The sequence below is a fragment of the Phoenix dactylifera genome, chromosome 5 (genome assembly GCF_009389715.1).
Source record: "Phoenix dactylifera cultivar Barhee BC4 chromosome 5, palm_55x_up_171113_PBpolish2nd_filt_p, whole genome shotgun sequence".
NCBI lineage: Eukaryota > Viridiplantae > Streptophyta > Magnoliopsida > Arecales > Arecaceae > Phoenix > Phoenix dactylifera.
Genome location: NC_052396.1, coordinates 13,788,975 through 13,812,463, shown reverse-complemented (window position 1 = coordinate 13,812,463; position 23,489 = coordinate 13,788,975). Strand labels below are relative to the sequence as shown.

General features: G+C 38.9%; 1 protein-coding gene across 1 annotated transcript; it reads left to right on the top strand.

Annotated features, from left to right (window-relative positions):
- Window positions 1-1,406: 1,406 nt before the first annotated feature.
- On the top strand, window positions 1,407-12,673 carry LOC103700229 (4-coumarate--CoA ligase-like 4). The gene is made up of 5 exons (XM_039126860.1): window positions 1,407-2,739; window positions 11,781-11,926; window positions 12,017-12,084; window positions 12,160-12,262; window positions 12,330-12,673. The coding sequence occupies exons 1-5, from the start codon at window positions 1,515-1,517 to the stop codon at window positions 12,441-12,443; spliced, it is 1,656 nt and encodes a 551-aa protein (XP_038982788.1). The 5' UTR covers window positions 1,407-1,514; the 3' UTR covers window positions 12,444-12,673.
- Window positions 12,674-23,489: the final 10,816 nt, after the last annotated feature.

Here is a 23,489-nt window from a genome sequence, read left to right as displayed (position 1 = left end):
CGACTAGTAGCACCAGATGATGATATGACTCCTTGACGTGCTTTGAAATAAAGGATGTAGCCTGCTCCTATATCTCTCAAATAAACAGTTACATATTAATGTTTGAAAAAAATGAAACTAATAAAAAAATGGTTGCATAAATCAAAGGTGAATACATAAAACTATATTTCTCTACTCCTCTCGAAAAAAGCTACCATCTCAGTGAATGTAAGTCATCCTATAAAAATTGGAGAAAGAGGCACAGAGGTGGAGTTTTGAAGTCCACCTTGTTTTAGACTGCCAAGCGTGCAGCAGATGGAGACTATCTTGATGTAACGGATGAGCCGAAAAGACTATTGCAAGGAGCATGTAAGGGCTTCACAGATGCAAACCCAAGGAAATATGTTAGCGTTTTTTTCAGTCCATTTCCACATATGCGAAACATTCAATGGTTACATAGTACAAGCAAGGGAAAAGCCAATAGGTTAGATGGTTGAAGACATACGAAGGGCATTAATGTCTGGATGGAAAGATATTGAAAAGTGGCATGGGAGTATTCACCCTTGCATTCAAGAGAAGATTGAGAAAAATAAGCCAGAGATAGATGGTGTGAGGCAATTTACAATGGTGATAAAAACTATGAACTTGGAGTGAACTTGGTTGATAGGAGTTGTGCATGCAATGAATGGAACCTGAGAGGTATACCATGCAGTCATGCCGTATCTGCAATATGGCATAAGAATGATATTATCAATAATATACCAGCAAGGTAGAGGCCATAATGGCAGCACCCTTTTTTTTTTGGTGAAAAAGCAGCACCCTTTTCCTATGACTCTCCCCGTCCCTCCTCGTCCGGAGAATTTCCTTCCGTGCGACGTCCATCCTAATACCACACGGAGACGGCCGGCGGGCTCGCTAGAGAGCGGCATGCGTCAATATTTGGCAGTCGTGCATGCGGCGGAACCCTCGGAACACCCGGAGAAAGCACGTGATTTGCTGCTGTGCGCCACATTCAGAAGCCATGAAAGCAAGTACACCTTGAGAGAATTATCTAGGTAATTGATTTTAAGAGGATGGCCATCCGGTGAGACTCGCAGATTAATCAAAAAAATAAAATTCTTCGGAGCAGCACATGTTTTTTAAAAAATAAATAGAGCTGCAAATTGAATTGCTTTTTTTTTGGCTCAGTATTTTGGTGAGTTTATTTGGACGAGAATTGCTGATTTTTTTTTTTTCCTTGTAGCTTTTTTTTTCTTTTTTTTTTTTTTTTTAATATGAGGGCCATATAAAATACTGGTTTTATCGGAGGAAAAAAAAAAACGCCGGCACGAGCAGGAAAAGCGACATTCAGCGTACTATGGCCGCCAGTGGACTCTTCTTTAACGTGCTAGTATTGGTGCTTTGCGTCTTTAATCCAATGAGATGTAGACCCAGCACCAACATTAAATTCCAAAACCCAGCACCAAACTCTGAACCGCTCTCCCTTTCCCACCCCACTGCCGGAGAAACGAGAGGGAAATTAACAGCTTCCGGCGATGGCACAACGAACGGACGGATTACCGGTGGACCCTCGGAGCGGCTTCTGCCCCTCCAACTCCATCTTCTACAGTAAGCGCAAGCCCGTCCCCCTCCCCTCCGACCCCCACCTCGACGTCACCACCTTCCTCTCCTCCCGCCGCCACTCAGGCACCACCGCCCTCATCGACGCCGCCTCCGGCCGCCGCGTCTCCTACCCCGCCCTCTGGCGCTCCGTCGCCGCCCTCGCCTCCGGCCTCTCCTCCCACCTCTCCGTCCGCAAGGGCCACGTCGTCCTCCACCTCTCCCCCAACTCCATCCACTTCCCCGTCGTCTCCCTCGCCGTCATGTCCCTCGGCGCCGTCCTCACCACCACCAACCCACTAAACACCCAGCAAGAAATCGCCAAGCAAATCTCCGGCTGCGACCCGATCCTGGCTTTCGCCACCCGCGCCCTCGTCGGAAAACTCCCCCGCGACCGCGATTTCCCCATCGTCCTCCTCGAGGACCGCCGGATCGCCGGTGACGATGTCCGCATCCGCTACACGATCGAGGAACTGAAGGCGATGGAGCCCGATCTCCGGCGCCGGCGGGAGCTGGTGAGCCAGGACGACACGGCGACGCTCTTGTACTCCTCTGGGACCACCGGGACCAGCAAAGGCGTCGTGGCGACCCACCGGAATCTGATCTCGATGGTCCAGATCATCCTCAGCCGGTTGAAACTGGAGGAGGGCGGTGGCGAGCCGGAGACGTTCATCTGCACCGTCCCCATGTTCCACGTCTACGGCCTGGCGCTGTTCGCGACGGGGCTGCTGGGATCGGGATCGAAGGTGGTGATTTTGTCGAGATACGAGATGGGGGAGATGATCCGGGCGATCAGGGAGTACGGGGTGACGTATCTGCCGCTGGTACCGCCGATCCTGGTGGCGATGGGGAAACAGGCGGCGCCGCTGCCGTTGGGGCGGCTCCGGCGGGTGATGTGCGGCGGCGCGCCGCTGGGGAGGGAGGTGATCGAGAGGTTCCGGGAGAAGTATCCGGCGCTGGAGATTTTGCAAGGGTATGGACTGACGGAGAGCACTGGGATCGCCGCGTCCACGGACTCGGCAGAGGAGACCCGGCGGTACGGAACGGCGGGGCTGCTGACGTCCAACACGGAGGCCAGGATCGTGGATCCAGAGACCGGTGCGTCCTTAGCGGTCAATTGCACGGGGGAGCTCTGGATCCGGGGTCCCTACGTCATGAAAGGTCAGGGGAACGCCCATCTCCCATTTATTTTTTAAGTGCGGGAAAAGAAAGAGAGATAATACGATTAAAAAAAAGCACTTTTTGTTTAGTTAGAATGTTTTTACAAAAAAAAAAAATAAATTAGAGAGGGCATACAAAAGCTACTTAAAAATAAAGTTTTTTTTTTATCAAAAGTATCTTAAAGCCATCAAAACCATATATATATATATATATATATATATATATATATATATATATATATATATATATATATATATATATATATATATATATATATAAGGTCTTCTTTTTTATTAAAGCTATAATACATATTTCATACAACTTTTCTGAAAATGTAGATACTCAACCAAACATATTTCACTTTGAAATATATCACTTTTTCACAATCAACCAAACATACCAAAAATATTTTTTTAGGTATCATATTTTTAGGAATTATCTTCCTAGAAAAAATATTCTAGTGAGGACAAATTTTGTCCATGAACAAAATGAGTCCTTACTTTTTTTAAAAAAATATTTCTAGCCTTGATTGCAAATGTGATTTAGGCCCTGTTTTTTTTTTTTTTTGGTAAAAACGGCTACTCATTCAAATAGATCTAACATGAGTACAACCCGCCATGTCCGAAGAAATAAAAGACAACAAAGGAGAAGGAGCGTCTATATTAGACGTCCACAACACATCCCCGGAATGCCGGGCCACAAAAGAGGCGACCCAGTCGGCGGCCCTGTTCGCCTCTCTAAACACATGACCCATCTGGAAACCGGCCATCATCTGAGCCATCCTCCGAGTCTCCCGAATCAGAGGGTGACCGTCACCGTATCTGTCCATCCCCCGGATCCAATCGATCACCACCGCAGAGTCTCCCTCGAGGAACACTCGCTCGGCTCCAAGGACCTGCCTGGCATAGGATAAGCCCTCCCAAGCAGCCCGCAGCTCCGCACCAACAACTGTAATCCCAGGAGTCCGACGCCCACCTGCAGCCACCAACCTACCACCGTGATCCCTGATCACAAAGCCGACCCCTCCAGTCAACCCGTCTAGTGACCTACTGCCATCAAAATTTATTTTGAGATAGCCAAGGGGTGGGGGTACCCAAGAGACAGTAACGAAAAGGGGCGCTGAAACAGCGTAAGAAGTACCCCAGGTGTCCCTGACCATCCCAGAAGAAATCTCAGTGGCAGCCGCCATAACCTCCCCCGCATGTCGTGCCGCTCTGTCCACCACCGTCCTCGGAGACTCCCGCCTCCCCTCAAATATGCCTGCGTTCCTATCCAACCAAATGTGATAAGACAGGTACGCCCTCCGTATACCCTCCGCCGCCAGCCTGGGCCTACACATGGACTCTCTCAACATCCGCAACAGATCCTGAATCGAGACTGCCGCATCAAACAAGGGGACCGAAGAACACTGCCATATCTGTCGAGCTCTAGGGCACAGCAGGAGAACATGCTCAATGGTCTCCACTATATCACCACACGCCTCGCAAAACTGCGATACCCCCATCCCACGCCGAACAAGCAAACTCCTAGTCGGGAGACATCCCCAAGCCACCTTCCAGATGAAAAGTGCCACCCGTGGATGAATCCGTAATCTCCATATCCATCCTCCCACGATCTGTCGCGCTGGCGTCCTGCAGAACAACGCAGAAAGATCCCTGGCCCTCACCCGCGACCGCCCCGTCGGAGTCCAGAGCAGCCTGTCTGACGACCCTCCAGAGGGAATAGGCAAGGCCAGAATCAACTCCGCCAACTGCTCACCAAACACCTCCCTGATCATCCCCACCCTCCAATGGCTCCCCTCAGCATCCAGCAGATCCCTCACCCTGCACCCAGCTAATCTCGCAGAGTCCACCATGGTCGGCAAACGACATAACGGCCAATCGGTCACCCAGCTGTCCTCCAGCACATCTATCGAGCGCCCATCACCAATCACCCATCTCATCTCCGGAAGCACCACCATAGCCCTGGCACACATCACACGCCATATCGGAGAGTGGTGACGCTCCACCCGCCCTCCAGGCACCAAGACACCATATTTGGCCCTCATCAGTGAGGACCACATGCTCTCTGGCTCAAGCACAAATCTGACAACATGCCTCGCCGCTAACACCTCCCGTCTCGTCAACAAGGACTGCACTCCCAGCCCCCCTGCACTGGTCGGCTGGCATACACTCTCCCAAGCCACCAAGTGGATCCCGCCTCTGCCGCTCCTCCTCCCCCAGATAAACTCCCTGAATAACTGCTCAAGGGACCTCAAGACTGCCACCGGAATATCGACGTGGGATAGAAGATAGATAGGAACAGATGAAAGTACAGAGCGCACCAGAATGATCCTCCCCATCATAGACAGTGAATGAGACTGCCATCCCTCCAGCCTGCATCTGACTCTAGTCACAAGGGACACACAATCCCTAACCCTCAGACGTCGTCCACATAAAGGCACCCCCAGATAAGACATCAGGCCCCTCTGCTCGCCCACACCTAGAACCTCCAGTATAGATAGCTTCAGCGCCCCACGCGTCTTCGGGCTAAAGATCACAGAAGACTTGTCCAAATTGACCAGTTGCCCGGAAAGAGCACAGTAATCCCGAAGGGTCTGAACTATAGCTCGAGCCGACTGCCTCGAGGACCTGGCTAAAAGCAAGCAATCGTCAGCAAATAGCAAATGGGAAATCGCCACCGCTCCCTCCACCGGTCTGTAAGCCTCCATCTCCTGACTCGACACTGCCTGCCGCAATAATCGAGACAACGCATCCGCACAGATAATAAACAACAGAGGAGAGAGGGGACAGCCCTGACGCAAACCCCCAGAAGACGCAAAGAAACGGGAGGGCGTACCGTTCACCAAAATAGCAAAGGAGGGCACCCTGATACAGCCCATCGCCCACCTGATCCAAGTCTCATGTATCCCAAACATCCGTAGGGACTGCTGCACAAAGTCCCACCTCATCCTATCATAAGCCCTCTCCAGATTTAGGCCCTGTTTGATATTACTTTTGGTGGTAGAGTTTTTGGAGCTTTTAGAAGTAGAACTTTCGAAAAGTACAACTTTTGAAAGTAGAGTTTTTAGAAAAAGCTACTTGTTGTTTGGTAATTATATTCTAAAGTATCGTGAAGCTATAACATATATTTGGTAATCAAAATGAGAAAGTGCTTTTGGTATGATAAAATGACAACAAAAAATATTACATAATATTGCATAATAGAGTACAATATAATATAATATTACATATAATTATATATTAAATTATTATTATTTTATTATTATAATATATTATTGAATACTATAGCATAATAATATAACATAATATGATATGATAGGATATAATAATGTATTATTAATAGTACAATATTAATACAATGTAACATAATATTATCTAATATTATGATAATTATGACATAATATATAATGCAATATTATAATATAATATGACAAATATAATATAATGGATTAGAATCTAATCCAATAATAGATGATAATATAATAGATTATTTGAATATATTATAATATAATGGAATATAATATGATGAAATAAAATCTAATATATTACCTTGTTATATATTATTAATACTATATTATAATATTATTATAATAACAATATATTATATTATAATTATGTATTACTACAATAATATATTATATTATTTATAATGTAATAATATAATATAACATAATTTTTTATAATATAATATAATATTATATTAGTTTATTATTATAGTATATTATATTGTATTATATTATATTATATTATATTTATAGTATAATAATATATTATAATATGATATGATAATATAAGATATAATCTTACTATTTGTTGGTGTGTATTTTAGCTATTAAAACCAAAATAACTTTCTGACATTGGCTAGAAGGCACTTTTGGAGAGAAGTTCCAAAATAAAGTTTTTTCTAAATAGACGTTTTCAGTTTTTTAACAAAATCAAAACTGCTTTTCAATTTTTTACCAAATACTACTATACTTTTCAAAAATACTTTTGGAAGATCAGAAAATACTTTTTAGCCTGCCAAAAGCATTGCTAGACGTGGCCTTAGGCCCCATTTGGAGGTGCTATTGGCAGTAGAGCTTTTGAAAGTATAACTTTCTAAAGTAGAGCTTTTATAAAAAGTTGTTTGCTGTTTGGTAACTATATTTCTAAAATATTGTACTACTTTAACACGTGTTTGGTAAACAAACCGAGAAAGTACTTTTGGTATGATAAAATAACCATAAAAAACATTACATAGTATTATACAACAGAGCATAATAAAATATAATATATATTAATACATAAATATATGATATACTATAATATTACTGTAATGTAATATAATATTATTATAATATAGTAATATAATATTATATACTATAGTATAATAATTTAATATAATATTAAATTATTTAAATAACATATCAATATATTATGATATAATATAATATAATATTATATTTATAGTATAATATAATAATGAAGATATGGTTGTTTAGGATGGTGACCATCGGTTGGAGTTGTCACTACCAACTCCGGCTCAGCAGCGCTCTATTTTGGTGAGTTACTTTCTCGAATTTGCCGAAATCCCATCTTTCTCCGCTTCTCGCCCTCTGCGTCGCTTTCCCTCTTGGATCAACATTGTAAAATGTGATATTCTTATATTCGGGGCTACCCTCTCAGCTTCTTCTCTTTTTTTTAAACTTTTCTCTTAGTTTCCTTCTTGGATCTTTGTTAGAATGGAAAGATCCTCTACCGGATCACTCCTCTTTACCCAAATTGGAGTACTTCTCTTGTGTCTGTCTGTTTCACCTTCTCTTGCGGAGACAAGAAAGAAATTGGATAAAATCACACTGAAATCTGCTAATCTGGATTTTCTTGCAATTTGCTATTCTTAATAGCAAAAGATTTTTTTTAAAAATGGAAATATACAAAATAATTTTTGCCCTATTTAAAATAGGCAAGTGGAAGAAGAAATCTTTTTCTCTTCTAAAATTACAGAGGGATTCAAAAGAATTTTTTTTAAAAAAACAAAAAAAATCTCTTCAATAACAAAAGAGAGGAACCAAAGAAAAGGTTTTTTTATAAACATAAAATTGCATCGAAGAATTTTTTTGCTGAAAAAAATCCAATTTTTATCCAAAAAGAGGAAAAGAAGGCTTATTTTTTTTTTTTGGCTTATTTAACATGGTTTCTCTATTTTTTGACTAGAAAATATCATGGTTTTTCTTTTATTTTATTCCAAAAACAGCAAGAATAAGTGTGGATGTTAGCATGCTTGTAGGTCGCGGTCAGATTATGCAATTGCCTGGAGACTCCAGAGAGGTCAGAAAGAAAAATGGAGGGGACTCTCAGGTCCCTGAGCATTGCATTCCCCACTGACCCTCTTCCGTCAACCATGGGTCTGTGGAAGTTACCTGGGTCATGTCCAATTAACATCTCCTGTCATAAGGGGATGTTTGGTATGAGATGATCATCTCATGATCAAGAATGATATAGGTGAAAGTGATGAGATCACTATGTTTAGTTGCACCATGGTGATTCTATGTTGCAATGATCCCAAATAACCCCTACCTCTTAAATTACCGTACGACCCAGCAATAAGATGGTCATTATTGAGTCGGAAATCCTAGATCACTCCAGGATTGTGATCTTGGGCTAAAAGTTGAGGATAAAAATGCCCCTTAATCTATCAAAAAAATAGTATATCAATATATTATATCAATATATTTTATTATATAAATATTATATATATAATATTTATGATATATGATATTATAATATGTTATTAATCATATTATTATACTTTATATTTATATAATAAAAGTATTTAATATCTTACTTTTTTTTGCCTTATTTTCCTAATCAAAATAATTATTAGTATTAAAAATATATTATAAGTATAAATAAAAATATTAATTCTATAATAATAATTAATATATCTTATTGGATTGATGATTTATAAGAATAATAAATAAATTTTTATAGAATATATTAATAATTAATAATATATTTTTATGAAATATATGAAGGATAATTTTGATATTATATAATGAGTGATCTTGGATTTTTATACAATACTAAATAAGTTACTCGTAGATATCTAAAAATCTTTAATTAGTAGAACATAGCATACCAAATGTGATGATTTTAAATCATTAAAAATTAAACTATCCTGAAAATAAGAATCACCTGTGATTGGGTTATCAAACGCTACCTAAGTGAGACGTACAAGGGCTATGAGGAGGTATTAAACTTGGTCCCTTCCCTCCTCATCTAAACATGGACGTCTAACCTAAAAGAGGGATATCAAGCTGCATACAATAGAGATTCTGACCTTTGCTTTCTTCCCCTTAATAGAAATTTGACACATGCACCATGGCAAGTCGAGGCAAAATTTCTTCTCTTTTTCTTAATCCTATGAATTTGAAGAGCCTTGGGCGATTTTTTTTTTAGTCAAACAAAGAAAGGTTGATGGCAGGGTTTTGGCCACATATTATCGGATGGTTTTCGATCATGCCATGTGTCATAGGTTTTCCAATAGAGACCATGCATGAAGAAAGACCATGCATGGAGTCTGTTAATTCTATAACTTAAAAAATAAAAAAAAAAATTATGCGCCAATAGAAACTATGCATGAAGAAAGGCCGTCGAATCATCTTTCTTCCTCGTTAAGTGATACATACTCATCGACTTTCTGATACATACCATAAGCTTTTTTGATATACACCTAGTAAAAACCCAATACAAACCTCTAGGTAAATTGATATATAGTTTCTACATTGCGATGTTCACCAGCACAAAGTATATGGGCTAGTCAATACACACTTAGCAATATAGTCATTCAATATCCTAATACGCACCTCTAGGTAAATCGTTATATAAGCATTTCTAATACACACCTAGTAGCAACCCAATACATACCTTCAAGTAAATTGATATAGAGTTTGCAAAACATAGTATTCATGAGTACACACTACACGGTCAGGTGATACACATCTAATAAAATAGTCATCCAAAGTTTCAATACATACCTTTAGATAAATCGACATATAGTTTTAAGAAGGATAGAATAAAAAGACTCGGACGGAGATGGAAGCCCTTATGGATTGAAAAAATGGCTTGACGAGGAAGAGGATACAAGAAGAGGCTTGACGAGGAAGAAAAAAGATGTAGATGGTCTTTCTTTACGGATGATATCTCTTGGCATATATAATTTTCTTTTCTTTGTTTTAAATTAAGTAGGAATCCCTTTATCTCTATTGAGCTTTTGGATTTCTCTTTTAAGATCAATGCAAGAGAAGATGCGTCGAAGAAAAGCCACGTCCCATAATGTTTTCTATGGTGCCCTCATGATTTTTGTTCCTGAGAGAGGCTAGACGGGATCACCAACCGTAGCATCCACCCGGAGAGGTAAGAAGGTTTTTTTTTTTTGCCAACCATACCAGGCAAAAAGGCCTGATCAAATTTATTTCTTTATTTATTTTCTACTCAAGCGAATGGGACACCAGCACGTGGCAATCATGTGGACATGGCCACCTGATCAATGCCATATGTATGCTGATAATACCACTCGGAGGCTAATGAGGTTTCAACACGTGCGCCTAACAGGGAATAGTCTACCGGATGAACGCCACGTATAAAAGTAATTTTTTTATTTAAACAGAGAGACGTGCGCCTAACAGGGAATAGTTTCTTGTTTTGTTCCAAACAACGTGCGGAACGGATCGTGATAAACGGCCAAATGCGGCAAGATCCGAGTGGCGACCAACATTCGGAGCCGACGTGCGGCCTTGTGGACAAGAACCACGCGCAGTCGTTGGGACTATATGGATTCCCCGACAGCGCGTGGAATCCTCCGAACATTGGAACTGTGGATTCCCCGGCAGCGCGTGGAATCCTCCGAACGTTGGGACTATGTGGATTCCCCGACAGCGCGTGGAATCCTCCGAACGTTGGAACTGTGGATTCCCCAGTAGCGCGTGGAATCCTCCGAACGTTGGGACTATGTGGATTCCCCGGCAGCGCGTGGATTCCTCGAAACGTTGGGAGGATTCATGAAAGACCGTCTGCATCCACTTTCTTCCTCGTCAAACCTCACCATTTATCCTCTTTGTCGTTAAGCCATCTTTCCCTTTTATGATATCTTCCTTCTCCTCTTGAGTCTCTTTCTTCTCTTTCAAATCTTCCTTTCTTTTTTAGGATCTTTGCACCTAAGAGTTTATGGAATCTAAAAAATAATATATATACAATTTCTTATGTTAGACAAAACAAAAAAATTGTGTACTAATACTGATAAAAATCTAAGAAAACTATGAATTGATTTATCCAAAGATATGTATTTGCTTACTAAATGACTAATTTATTGGCTGTATATCATCTAGCCATGTGTGTCTTGGTAAAAAGTATGTTCTAGAAACTATATATCGATTTATTTGGAGATATGTATTGGATCTCTACTCAGTGTGTACCAAAAAAGTTTACAGTATGTATCAAAAACTCGACGAGTATGTACCATTTGGTTATAAAGTACTGATAAATATGATGATCTGGAAACTATGTATTAATTTACTTAGAGGTAGGTATTAGGTTGCTAAATAACTATTTGTTAAGCATGTATTCTCTAGCCGTGTACCGTATCCTGATAAGCACTATATTCTAGAATTTGTGTATTGATTAACCTAAATGTATATATTGGCTTACTAGACTAATTTGCTTGGTGTGTATTATCTGCCCATATAGTATGTATCAATAAAAGTATATTTTGAAAATATTGGCAAGAGGAGTCTCTGATTTTTGATTTTTTTTTAATAGTTACTAAAGAAAATATAATAAAATTGGCAACCCGGCCCATACTTTCTTCGTTGGTGCTCACCCCCATTTGATTTTTGTTTCTAAAGCTTCACTTTATTGTAGTATAGATTGCAACCATACCAAATGCCTGGAATTAATTGTTTATACTGAATCTTAAAAAATGTAGATTGTTCTTCATGTTGATAATGAGCTCCTAATAATTTTTCTAATGAAATGTCGGTTTTGCCCATGTTTAATAATTAGGTTATTTCAAGAATCCAGAGGCGACGCGCGCCACATTGGACTCAGAGGGGTGGCTGAGGACGGGAGATATTTGCTACTTTGATCACGACGGTTTTCTCTTCGTGGTGGACCGACTCAAGGAGCTCATCAAATACAAGGGCTACCAGGTAGGCTCCATCCATATATGTATCTAAACTTATAATGGTATCCATTTGAGACGTCTGATCCTAATTGGACGGTGGTTAATTCTCATGTAGGTGGCCCCTGCAGAGTTGGAGGCACTGTTGCTGACCCACCCTGAGATCACCGATGCCGCCGTGATCCCGTAAACTCATTTGTGGTTAATCATTTTCGTGCAATCGCTGCACGTAATCTAATCGAAACGCAAATTTTGATGCAGGTTCCCGGACAGGGAAGCGGGTCAGTACCCCATGGCATACGTGGTGAGAAAGGCTGGAAGCCAATTCTCGGAGGCTGGAGTGATGGAGTTCGTGGCAAAGCAGGTGAGCCCATGGATTGGGAGCCATTAATGGCGGCGTTCTTAGTTCTTACCAAGTGTGATATTTTCAGGTGGCTCCTTACAAGAGGATTCGGAAGGTGGCGTTCATATCAGCCATTCCCAAGAATCCATCCGGGAAGATATTAAGGAAGGATCTCATCAAGCTTGCCACTTCCAAGCTTTGATGCCTATTTTTTCTGAGAGCACGTTGTTGTACGTTCTGTGGGAGAAGAAGACGACATGAGCGAGCGGCAGCCGTATTAGATGGCTATCCAACCTGAAGGATCCATTATAAAAAAAATAAGAGAATAAAGCTTGCAAACTAATTATTAAGTTCCTATGTAGTCTAAAATATGTATCTAAACAATGGCATAAAAAGTTTGATAAAAATATCTTTCTTTGCTTTCTCCATCAATTATCATGACAAGTGTGTCTATTTCAAAATCATCAATGATGTTGCGTGATTCGTTGTTTATATATTGATGATATTCTGATCTTTATTATTTTTTTTAAAATAATATTTTAAATCAAAAAATGTATATCTAATCATTTTGATATAAAAGACATAGGTAAAGTCGCCAGCTTTAGCACGTCTAGGATTGGAATTTGAGGGTTGCAATTCTTGGCCTAACCTGCCGACTTGACTTGCATCCAACCCCTTAATCCCTTATTAAATGGCTATGTCGCTCAAGTCGGATTATCTATTCAATAAAAGGATAAAGTTTGGTCTTGGAAGCTTGACACATTTAATAACTGTGTCCAATTTGGGTTTGATAGATCTTTGATAAAACATATCTAGCATAGCTGGACTGACCTTATTTAGGCTATTGTATAGACGCCTACAAATTTAGCATGCTTGGAAAAATTTGGGCCTCCTTGTTCATTATTTTAGATTGAGATAGAAATTTTCTAAATAATTACTAGATGATGGATATTGGATGTCAATATGAAGCAGGAGCACTGCCTTCAATCCATAGATGGACAAATGAGAGTCATAAATTCGATATTGGTGCTTAATTCGTTTTGGGGGCTATAATTCCATCATCCAAGACTTGGGATGATAGCTTGCTCTATCCTAGTTCATGTATAATTGAGTAATGCATATTCTATCCAAAAGTTATCTTTGAGGTTTGCTTTGGCTATCTACCATAAAGCCTGTTCGATTTGGATTTCACAATTGGTGCTGAGCCAAAGAATGGCATGGAGGGTGACATGGGCTTAAAAGTTTTTAGGAAATATTAGAGAAGTGTATTAGAAGGTTGAAGCATAGTAACATAGATCATAGCAAACATATAACAACCAACATAACAAGCATCCGGTGAAGTGCGAGTTCGAAGAGAGAGAGAGAGAGAGAGAGAGAGAGAGAGAGAGAGAGAGAGAGAGAGAGAGAGAGAGAGAGAGATAGCTTGTCAGGCTACACCTAGAAAAATAGAGGTTGAAGGGCAAAGGGAAGAAGCTAAAAGCGATTCACGATGGTCCTTTGAAATTCTAAAGAAAATAGGGGAGAATGCCTTGCCACCATCATATTACGATGTTCTCAGTTATCAATGCTAAAGACATAGATCTACCAAGCTTCTATTCTAGATGAAGACCAAAGCCAAAAACTAGTGCTATCAGCTATGGATGATCTTCGGGTGAAACAGAAAAAGCTATTCACCATGCAACATCTCACTAAGGTGCTCTTTTCTAATATCAAAATTTTTGGAGATCAAAACTTCTCCATGCAATGTTTGACTGAGGTGCTCTTCTCTAAAATTAGGTAAATTTGTGAGATCTATGACGCTGCATCGATCTCTAAAGGATTCGACTTATGTATGCGATAACTTTTAGATCTCAAAATGGATAAGTGAAAGTAAAAAAATTCCTTTCTAAAAAGTTTTTAATAAGCATACATAATAACCTGAGAAGAATTAAATAAAACAATTGAAAATAAAGTTAATATAGAAATTAAGATCTAGCTTAAAGATAATTTTAGTTTTTTCATGATTACTTCTACTAGTCACGACTATTTTAGAAAAGTTGTTATATTTTTCAATTAGAAGAGAAATTTAATCTAAATTTTATAAGGGTGTCTTTTATAAGTATAAATAGAGGGTTGTAATCTTATTATTTAAATTAATAAAAAAATAATCCTATTTTTATAGTTCTTTTATTATTATTTTCGATAAGTTCAAATTGAACGAATTGAGAATTTTTTTCTCTCTTTTTTATTAGATCAAGTACTCATGGAATATTTTTTTTATCTAATTATATTCTAGTTTTTCACATAACAAGAAAAGAACATTCACTGACGCGAAGGATCCCATTCATGGTACTTGATATTTTATTGTTGCATTAGAGTATGACATTCCTGCGCCGCGCCATGCTTATCCATTCAAATGGATCACCTTAGCTGACTTCAGACCTTCTCAATGAGAAAGTCAACCTGATAAAAGTCTTATTTTGTTCTCTTCCGTTTTTTCCCCCCTCAAACAATAAGAGTCCATGTAGAGTCCATATATAATACTTGCTGTAATGTCTTCTCTCTTACTGTTTATGTTGGAGAAGATCATTTGGCCAAGAATCATCATTTGGCAAAGATCATCCAACCAAAATGATGCTTGTTAACTCCTAGGTTAATTGCCCTAAATTCTAATGAATATTTTTTGCATAATTTTTAAGATAAATTATTTTTATATATATATACTTTGGGAAAAATAAGTTTTGATATTCTTAATTATATTTTACAAATATCATTAATTAAAAATAACATGAATATAGCAATATTGTAAAACTCAGCCCCTCTTAGACAAAAAATAGGGCACCGCCTTTGAAGATACCCTTATAATTGTGGTATATATAGACTATCACAAAAGACTACATAGTTGTCTTTTCTTCGAGATAATCGGTAGCAAGAAATATGGTTAATCTAAAGATCTCACAGAAGAATTGTATGCTCAAAATAAAATTTCTAGGCCTATCAAGCTTCACTAATAGAAGTTCAAACATAACTTTGGACCGGGCTCAAACATAGATACAAAAGAATTATAGTTTCTTGTTGAAGAAAGGAAATTTGAGAGATTAACATGTTGAATTCAAGCTCAACCTTATAAATCGAGCCTTATCCTCGTGGTTATACCCAGGGGCGGCCCAAGCCCTAGGCGACCGAGGCGGTCGCCTAAGGCCTCAGCCTCAAGGAAGGCCTCTGGGCTCCGGCCTTCCACAGTTGACAGTTCCACTCTCCTGCCGGCTGCCAGGGCATCACGATTTTGGGATTGGGATCGCCATTCGCCGCCGAAGAAGAAGTCGGAAGAGTCACCCGTCACGGAAGGAAGCTACGAGCCTACGAGCCCTTAGCTGGCTAGCTGCCTACCTCTTGCGGTCTTGCCTACGAAGTAGGATCCAGGCATCCAGCCTCCACTCTCCAGGCATCAAGCATGGCACTGGCAGGCGGCAGCATAGCCAACGCGGCAACGCCCAACGGGCAATGGACAGCGGGGCGCCGGGGCTATGGCCTATCAGCTTATGGAGGGCCCTATGCCCCCCTACGATCCTCATTCCCCCATAGCCCATCTTCTCCATCCGCCGGCCGTAGTCACCAGAGGCAGAATGGCAGTCTTGGCAGATTTGCAGAATCCCAGATAAGTAGATAACCAGAGGTCCAGAGAGAGTCCTTCTCCATTTCTCCTTCTAATTTCTAAACTCTTCTTCAATCTTCCGTTCTTCTTTCCAGGCTTCCCTAATCCCCAGCCCTAGTTGATTCAAATTTTAATCTTCGGTTCTTCCGAGCAGGGGCGGCCCAATCTTCCGTTCCGAGTTCCGACTTCCGAGACTCCGACCCGACTCTCCGAGTTCCGAGTTCCATCCTTCGCTCGTTCGCCGTCCTCGGCTCGGTTCTTCTGAGTTCCGACCTCCGAGACTCCGACTGTCCGAGTTGACGAGCTCCGTCCTTCGCCCGTTCGCCGTCCTCGGCTCGATTCTTCCGACTTCCGAGTTCCGTCCTCGGTCCTTCGCCTATCTCTTCTCCTTCTCGACCCAGGCCGGCAGCCCTCCGTCCTCGCCGCCGTCGCCGGAGCCCGGAGGTGACTGGTGAGCTTCCGTCCCCTGTGTTCTGACAGTTCTGTGTTCACTGTTCGGTGCTCTGTTTCACTGTTTTTGTTTGTTGGGTTACTTGGGTTGGGTAACGCCGTAATGGGTTATTGGGTAATGGTAGTTAACTAGTTATTACTTATTTATTTTTGTTATTATATACTCATAATCCTATTGCAGGTTATTGGGTATTTGGGTGATTGAATAATATAAAGTTTTAACAGATTTCCCTTCTTTCCCTAAATTCCCTGTCAGTGAAAATTCCTGGAGCACCTATTTGAAAGAATGGACATTAGCTTTTCCTCTTTTATGCATGTTTTATTGTCTATTGCTTTAAAATTGACATTAGCTTTTCATGTTTAGGGTCCCCATTAAAATTGACAGTAGCTCCGGCACCGCTTCTCGCCGTTGAGCTCGGCACCGCTTGTCGGGACTTGAGTTCGTCGTCGAATCCGGGCCGTCCAACACTGCTTCTGTTGACATTTCGGGTTTTATCATTTCTAACTCTCTTATATTTTAATTTGTTTATAGTGATTGTCTTAATTGTTTTGTTTGATAATATTATTTTTAAATTCAAATGTCTAATAGAAAATTTGAATGTGGATATGAAAAACTCAAAAAGAAAAAAAAAATTGAAAAACTTATTCTATCTCAAAAAGGTGCTTTAGATAGATTTATTGTTACAAATAAACAAAATACTACATCAAGTTCAACTCAGAATGAAATAGAGTTTGAAGATGACATAAAAAGAATGAAACAAAATGAGATAGACAATCAGATTCATAATAGTATTCAAACATCTGATGAACCAATCTCTAATGAAGAACACAATGAAAAATTAGATGGAGATAAGATAAATAAGGATAGTATAGAGTTTAATGAAACTAGTTCTAATCCTACAAATATATATGATCCTGGTCAATGGAAAAATATTGATACAAAGTTGAGAGATCTATTAGTGGAAAGAGGTCCAATTAGAGACTATGATCTTTACTTTCCTAGGGATGAAAATAATAGACACTTCTCTACTATACATTATATTCGTAAATTACCTAATGGTGAAAAATATGATAGAAAATGGTTAGTGTATTCGAAGGATTTGGATAGAGTATATTGTTTTTGTTGTAAATTATTTGATTCAACACATAGCACGACTCATTTAGTCAATGAAGGAACTAGGGACTGGAAAAATCTAGGTATTAAGCTCAAAAATCATGAAACAACTAATGAACATATTACTAGCATGAATAAATGGATTGATTTAGAAGTAAGATTGTTAGAAAACAAGACAATTGATAAAAGACTCCAAGAACAAATAAACCAAGAGAAGGACCATTGGAAAAAAGTACTATTAAGAATTATTGCTGTTGTGAAAAATCTTGCAAAAAATAATTTAGCATTTCGGGGAAAGAATGAAAAGATATACCAAAGCAATAATGGAAATTTTCTAAGTTTTATTGAAACAATTGCAGAATTTGATCCAATAATGCAAGAGCATGTTCGACGTATTCAACAAGATAAAATTCACAATCATTATTTAGGTCATAAGATTCAAAATGAATTAATTCAAATGTTAGCATCTGAAATTAAAACTATAATAATTAAAAAGATTAAACAAGTAAAATACTTTTCTGTAATACTTGATTGCACTCCTGATGCAAGCCATCAAGAACAAATGACTCTAGTTTTAAGATGTGTAGATACTACAACAAGTCCAGTAAAAGTAGAAGAATATTTTTTAGAATTTTTAGAAGTAGATGATACAACTGGAAAAGGTCTTTTTAGTGAACTTATAAATATATTAGAAAAACATAAACTTGAGGTTAATGACATAAGGGGACAAGGGTATGACAACGGGTCTAATATGAAAGGAAAACATCAAGGTGTACAAAGAAGATTATTAGATATAAATCCTAGAGCGTTTTACACACCATGTGGATGTCATAGCTTAAATTTAGTATTATGTGATACCGCTAACTCATGTCCTAAGGCTATATCTTTTTTTGGAGTGATACAACGAATTTATACTTTATTTTCTTCTTCTACAAAACGATGGAAAATTTTACAAAATAATATATCGACATTAACTTTAAAACCCTTATCACAAACGCGTTGGGAAAGTCGTATTGAAAGTGTCAAAGCAATTAAAAACCAAGCTCCTAAAATAAGAGATGCCTTAATTCAATTAGCAGAAACTAGCGAAGATCCTAAAACAAAAAGTGAAGCCATATGCTTAGCTACATATGAGATTGAAAATTTTGAATTTTTATTAGGCATGAATATTTGGTATGATATATTGTTTGCTGTTAATTCAGTTAGTAAAAACTTACAATCTGAAGATATGCATATTGATGTTGCTATAAATCAATTAAAAGATCTTCTTTCTTATTTGAAAAATTATAGAGAAAAAGGATTCATGACTGCTTTGATTTCATCTAAAGAAACTGCAATTGAAATGAAAATAGAACCTACATTTCGTGAAAAACGTGTGATCCGTAGGAAAAAACAATTTGATGAAAATAGTGATGATGAGATAGAAAGATCAACCGAAGAATCTTTTAGAATTGATTACTTTTTATATATAGTAGATCAAGCTATTTCTTCAATTCAAAATAGGTTTGAACAATTCACCATATATGAAGATATTTTTAGTTTTTTGTTTAATTTTAGAAAGTTTAAATCTTTAAATGAAGAGGAGTTGAAAAAGTATTGCCTTAATCTTGAAAACTTTTTAAAGCATGGTGAAAATTCTGATATTGATGGTCTTGATCTGTTTTCAGAGTTAAAAGTTTTAAAAGAAGTTTTACAAATAGAAACTAGTACCCCTATTGATATTTTAAGTTTTATAAAAAAAACAGATTCTTTTCCAAATGCATGCATTGCTTACAGGATATTGTTAACAATACCTGTAACAGTTGCTTCTGCTGAAAGAAGTTTTTCAAAATTAAAGTTGATAAAATCTTATTTACGGTCAACTATGTCGCAAGAAAGATTAAATGGATTAGCTATATTATCGATTGAAAATAGTATTTTAATGAATCTTGAGTACAAAAGTTTGATTAGTAATTTTGCATCTCAAAAAGCTAGACGAATTATTTTTAAATAAAAAAATATTTTATATTTATTAAAAAAATATTATTATTTAAAAAAAAGGCCTCTTTTAGTGAATTCGCCTTAGGCCTCCAAATGTATTGGGCCGCCCCTGGTTATACCTCTTCTGTCTGGGAACCATAACTTGCAGCTTCGAATTTTGGATGGTACATCTCCGAGCATTTGAACTTGGATAACTGTTAATATGACTATCTCTCTCCTTCTCTTTCAAATAAATAATTCAAGTTTAATCTTCTCTGCTATACTAGCATGGCAGCAATGGAATACATGCAAAACACATTTAAGAAAAAAATAAATAAGTAAATTTTTGAAGAGTACCTTCACAAATTGATCCTACTTCATGCATTTTTAGACTTATAGTTTTATGGAGCCCAACTACTTTAATATAAAAATGCTATATGCGATAATGACATAAAGCAATTGAAATGCAGGTGCAATAGATTTTTTTTTTTTAATATTAGTTTAGATCTTGCAACATATATATATATATATATATATATATATATATATATATATATATATATACACACACACACACACATATATATATATATACATACATATACATATACATATATACACATATACATATACATATATATATACATATACATATACATATATATATACATATACAGATACATATATATATACATATACATATACATATATATATATACATATACATATATATATATATACATATACATATACATATACATATACATATACATATATACATATACATATACATATACATATACATATACATATACATATACATATATACATATATACATATACATATATATATATATATATATATATATATATATATATATATATATATATATATATATATATATATATATATATATATATGATATATGAGACTAGAAAATAGTGAACTAAACAATGACAGATAATCCTCGGATCAACAATATATCCCCAGCCTCCCACTTGTAACGGAATTTTTAAAACTGATACTCAGAGAGTTTTAGATCCTTTTTTCTTTTTCTTTTTTTTTTGTTAATGCGGATGGATCATACCTGACGGATACGGATACCCCAATAAAGTCAAAAAATAGGATACCTCGAAGTGCCAAAGGCAGCTCCCCATCTCTAGTCCATAAGGTGCCTCCGGAATGACTAGCTACATACGCAGCCACCCAATCCGCCGCACCATTGGCTTCACGGCAAATATGCTTGGCCTGAAAGGCCCATCCATCCCTCACCATAGCTCAAATGTCTCGGAGCAAGGGATGGTCTGTACCATCACCCCTAGGACCCTCCTGGATCCAACTAATAACGATAGCAGAATCATCCTCTAGAATGATAGACCTGGCTTGTAACACATACCGGGCATGGTAAAGGCCCACCCGGGCAGCTCTCAGCTCCGCACTCGGCATCGAGGTGTCAAATAGCTGACTACCCCCAGCAGCCACGACCCTGACATACAGGTCCCGAATAACGAAACCCGCGCCTCCCCAGCAGCCCCCACCTCCAAGCTTCTTTCCTTTTCAACCGTGATTGAATGCTTTCCATTGCATACGGCCCCTGTCCAACTCCGTACCATGTTACCCGGGTTCAGTCTAGCCCGGGCCAGCTCACACAGCCCGAGGACCACAACCCGAAATCCCGCAAAGAAGGATGCCAGCCAAGTTGCTGAAGCCAACATCTTCGGTCGCACAAATAGCTCCAATATTTCCTTATAATATTTAAAATAAACTATAAAAATTCTTCTCATGTTTATGTCTGTTATAATTGTTATATCTAATAGTCCCTAAAATTTATACAGTTAAATTAATAGCTTTAGTAAAATTATTTAGTTTATAAATCAAAATTATCCGTAGAGAGAAGGATGCACGTATTTTTTTTTATATATCCTTGGATGGATGCAATATCATTCAAAATTATTTTAATTATTTTTAAAAAAATTTTGATACATCATTTGGATTAACGATTTTACTAGCATTCCACTAAGTTATACATTAAAGTATTAGGTTAAGGACTAAAATGTTAGATAAAGATTAATTTCGAAAAAGTAGGCTTAGTATTACCGCTGGGAACTGATTCGCCTTAGGCATCACGGCAAAAGGTGTGACGACGCTGGAGAGCACGGTTGTTGGTTGCTTTGGTCGGAATTGAAAAAAGACGAGCGGAGTACGGTCCCTATGGCTAAGATCTTCGTTGTATGGTAGCACCCCGACCTCAAACAGTATAGAGCAAATAAGTCCACTAGCCAGAATGTATTTGGTACAGGACCCTCTGATGCCTAAGACATGCAGTTATTAGGGTACAGAAGGAGGTTGTCTCTCAGTTTGTAACAGTGTTCTTCTTGCTTGCTTACCTCTCCTTTTTTGTGTATATTGGGGAGATGAGCTTACCTACCACCAAAGGATTATGGCAAATGGGTCGACCCGAAGTGACTGATTTGAGTACGACCTAGATATCGGGCATGAATGCTTCGCATACGGACGACATTTTGTTTGTCATATTGGTGGGATCTCCATGATCATTGGGTCCTCCAGTAAGGATAGGCCAACTATAGGGAGCCCTTGATAGGTAAGCTCGGCGGTATGGCATTGGGCCTGCTTAATGGCCGCTTCCGATCTGCCACATGTTGCAGTCGTGGCATGTTTTGATTGGTTGGTCCTTTTGACTAGTTTGGAGGCATATCACTTGCCCCATACTTCCGCAATTGAGCCGAGCTATCCTGCTTGGGCTGCGGAAGTAGTTTTCCTAGAAGGTTTGCTTTAATGAAGATCGCCAAGATGGATGCATAGTATCTTTTTTGAGAAAATAATGATTTTTCAAATTCCGTATTTATGAAAGGTGTGGCCTTGCTACCTTCTCAAAGCACTGTAATCATGGGCAAGGCATCTAGGAGTTTAATTAGCATCCAAGTCTTGGCGGTGATCCAAATGGGCCGTCTTGGGATGCGTGCCCAAGAGACATGCGTCTGAGGCTAGGTGAAGTGTTGCCTCGAAAAGGGCTGCTCAAACCCTCGATCAATAAGGAAGGCTGCAGCCATGCCCATTTAGGGTTGCTCAAACCCTTGATCAATAGGGAAGGCTGCAGTCGTGCCCATTCATCTCATTCTTTTAGTCCCCAGAATCTAGAGAGAGAAAAGGCATGAGGTCGCAGGGCATGACTTGAGCACTTCTGTTGCAAGGTTCTCCATTCTTGTGCCATCCAGAATCTTATTTTTGTTTTCTGGTGGGTTATTTTGCTTTTCCTCTCCTTACTGTTCTCTTCTCTGCGTCTTCTTTCTTTTTTGTTGGAAGAATATTCATGAACCCATCTGCTAGAGAGGTCAGTTGGCATACCAAGCCTTCGGTGCAGGGGCAGATCTTCTACTTATGCCATTTTTAACCTAGAGAGGTTGGTTGGCATACCAAGCCTTCAGAGCGGAGGACGGTCTTCTTCTTGGGTTATTTTTGACCTAAAAAGGTCGGTTGGCACACCAAGCTTTTGGCACGGGGGCCGGCCTTCTTCGTGACCATTAAATGGCTCGCTTGACCTGTTACATTTGAGAGCATTTTCGTCAGTGGTCATAATGGGATGCACCTGACCGTAAGATTGAGGCCGAATGCGTTCACATTTGGCAAAGAAGGAAAGTGGGACATCTACTTGGGCCTCTTTCAACCTATAGAGGTCGTTTGGCATGCAAAGTCTTCGGCATAAGGTCTAGCCTTCTGACAACCACCATAGAATCTGTAGAGAGAAGTAAGTGATTTTATTACATAACTTAGACTTACAATGATGCTCCGTCGAGCTTTTACTGATAATAGATTCAGAGATTGGCTGAATTCTACATCCGGGGAATATCCATCCCATCTAAATGTTGAGGCGATAAGCTCCAGGTCGGACGATTTCAAATATTTTGTATGGTACCTTCCTATTAGATGAGAGTTTATCTCGCTCGGTTGGCTGGAAGACTTCGGCCCTCCTTAATTCCAGGTCTCCAGGTCTGAAGAGCATGGCTTTCAACCGAAAATTGTAATATCGAGCCACTTAATGCTGGTAGGCAGCCATGCAAATTCGAGCTCG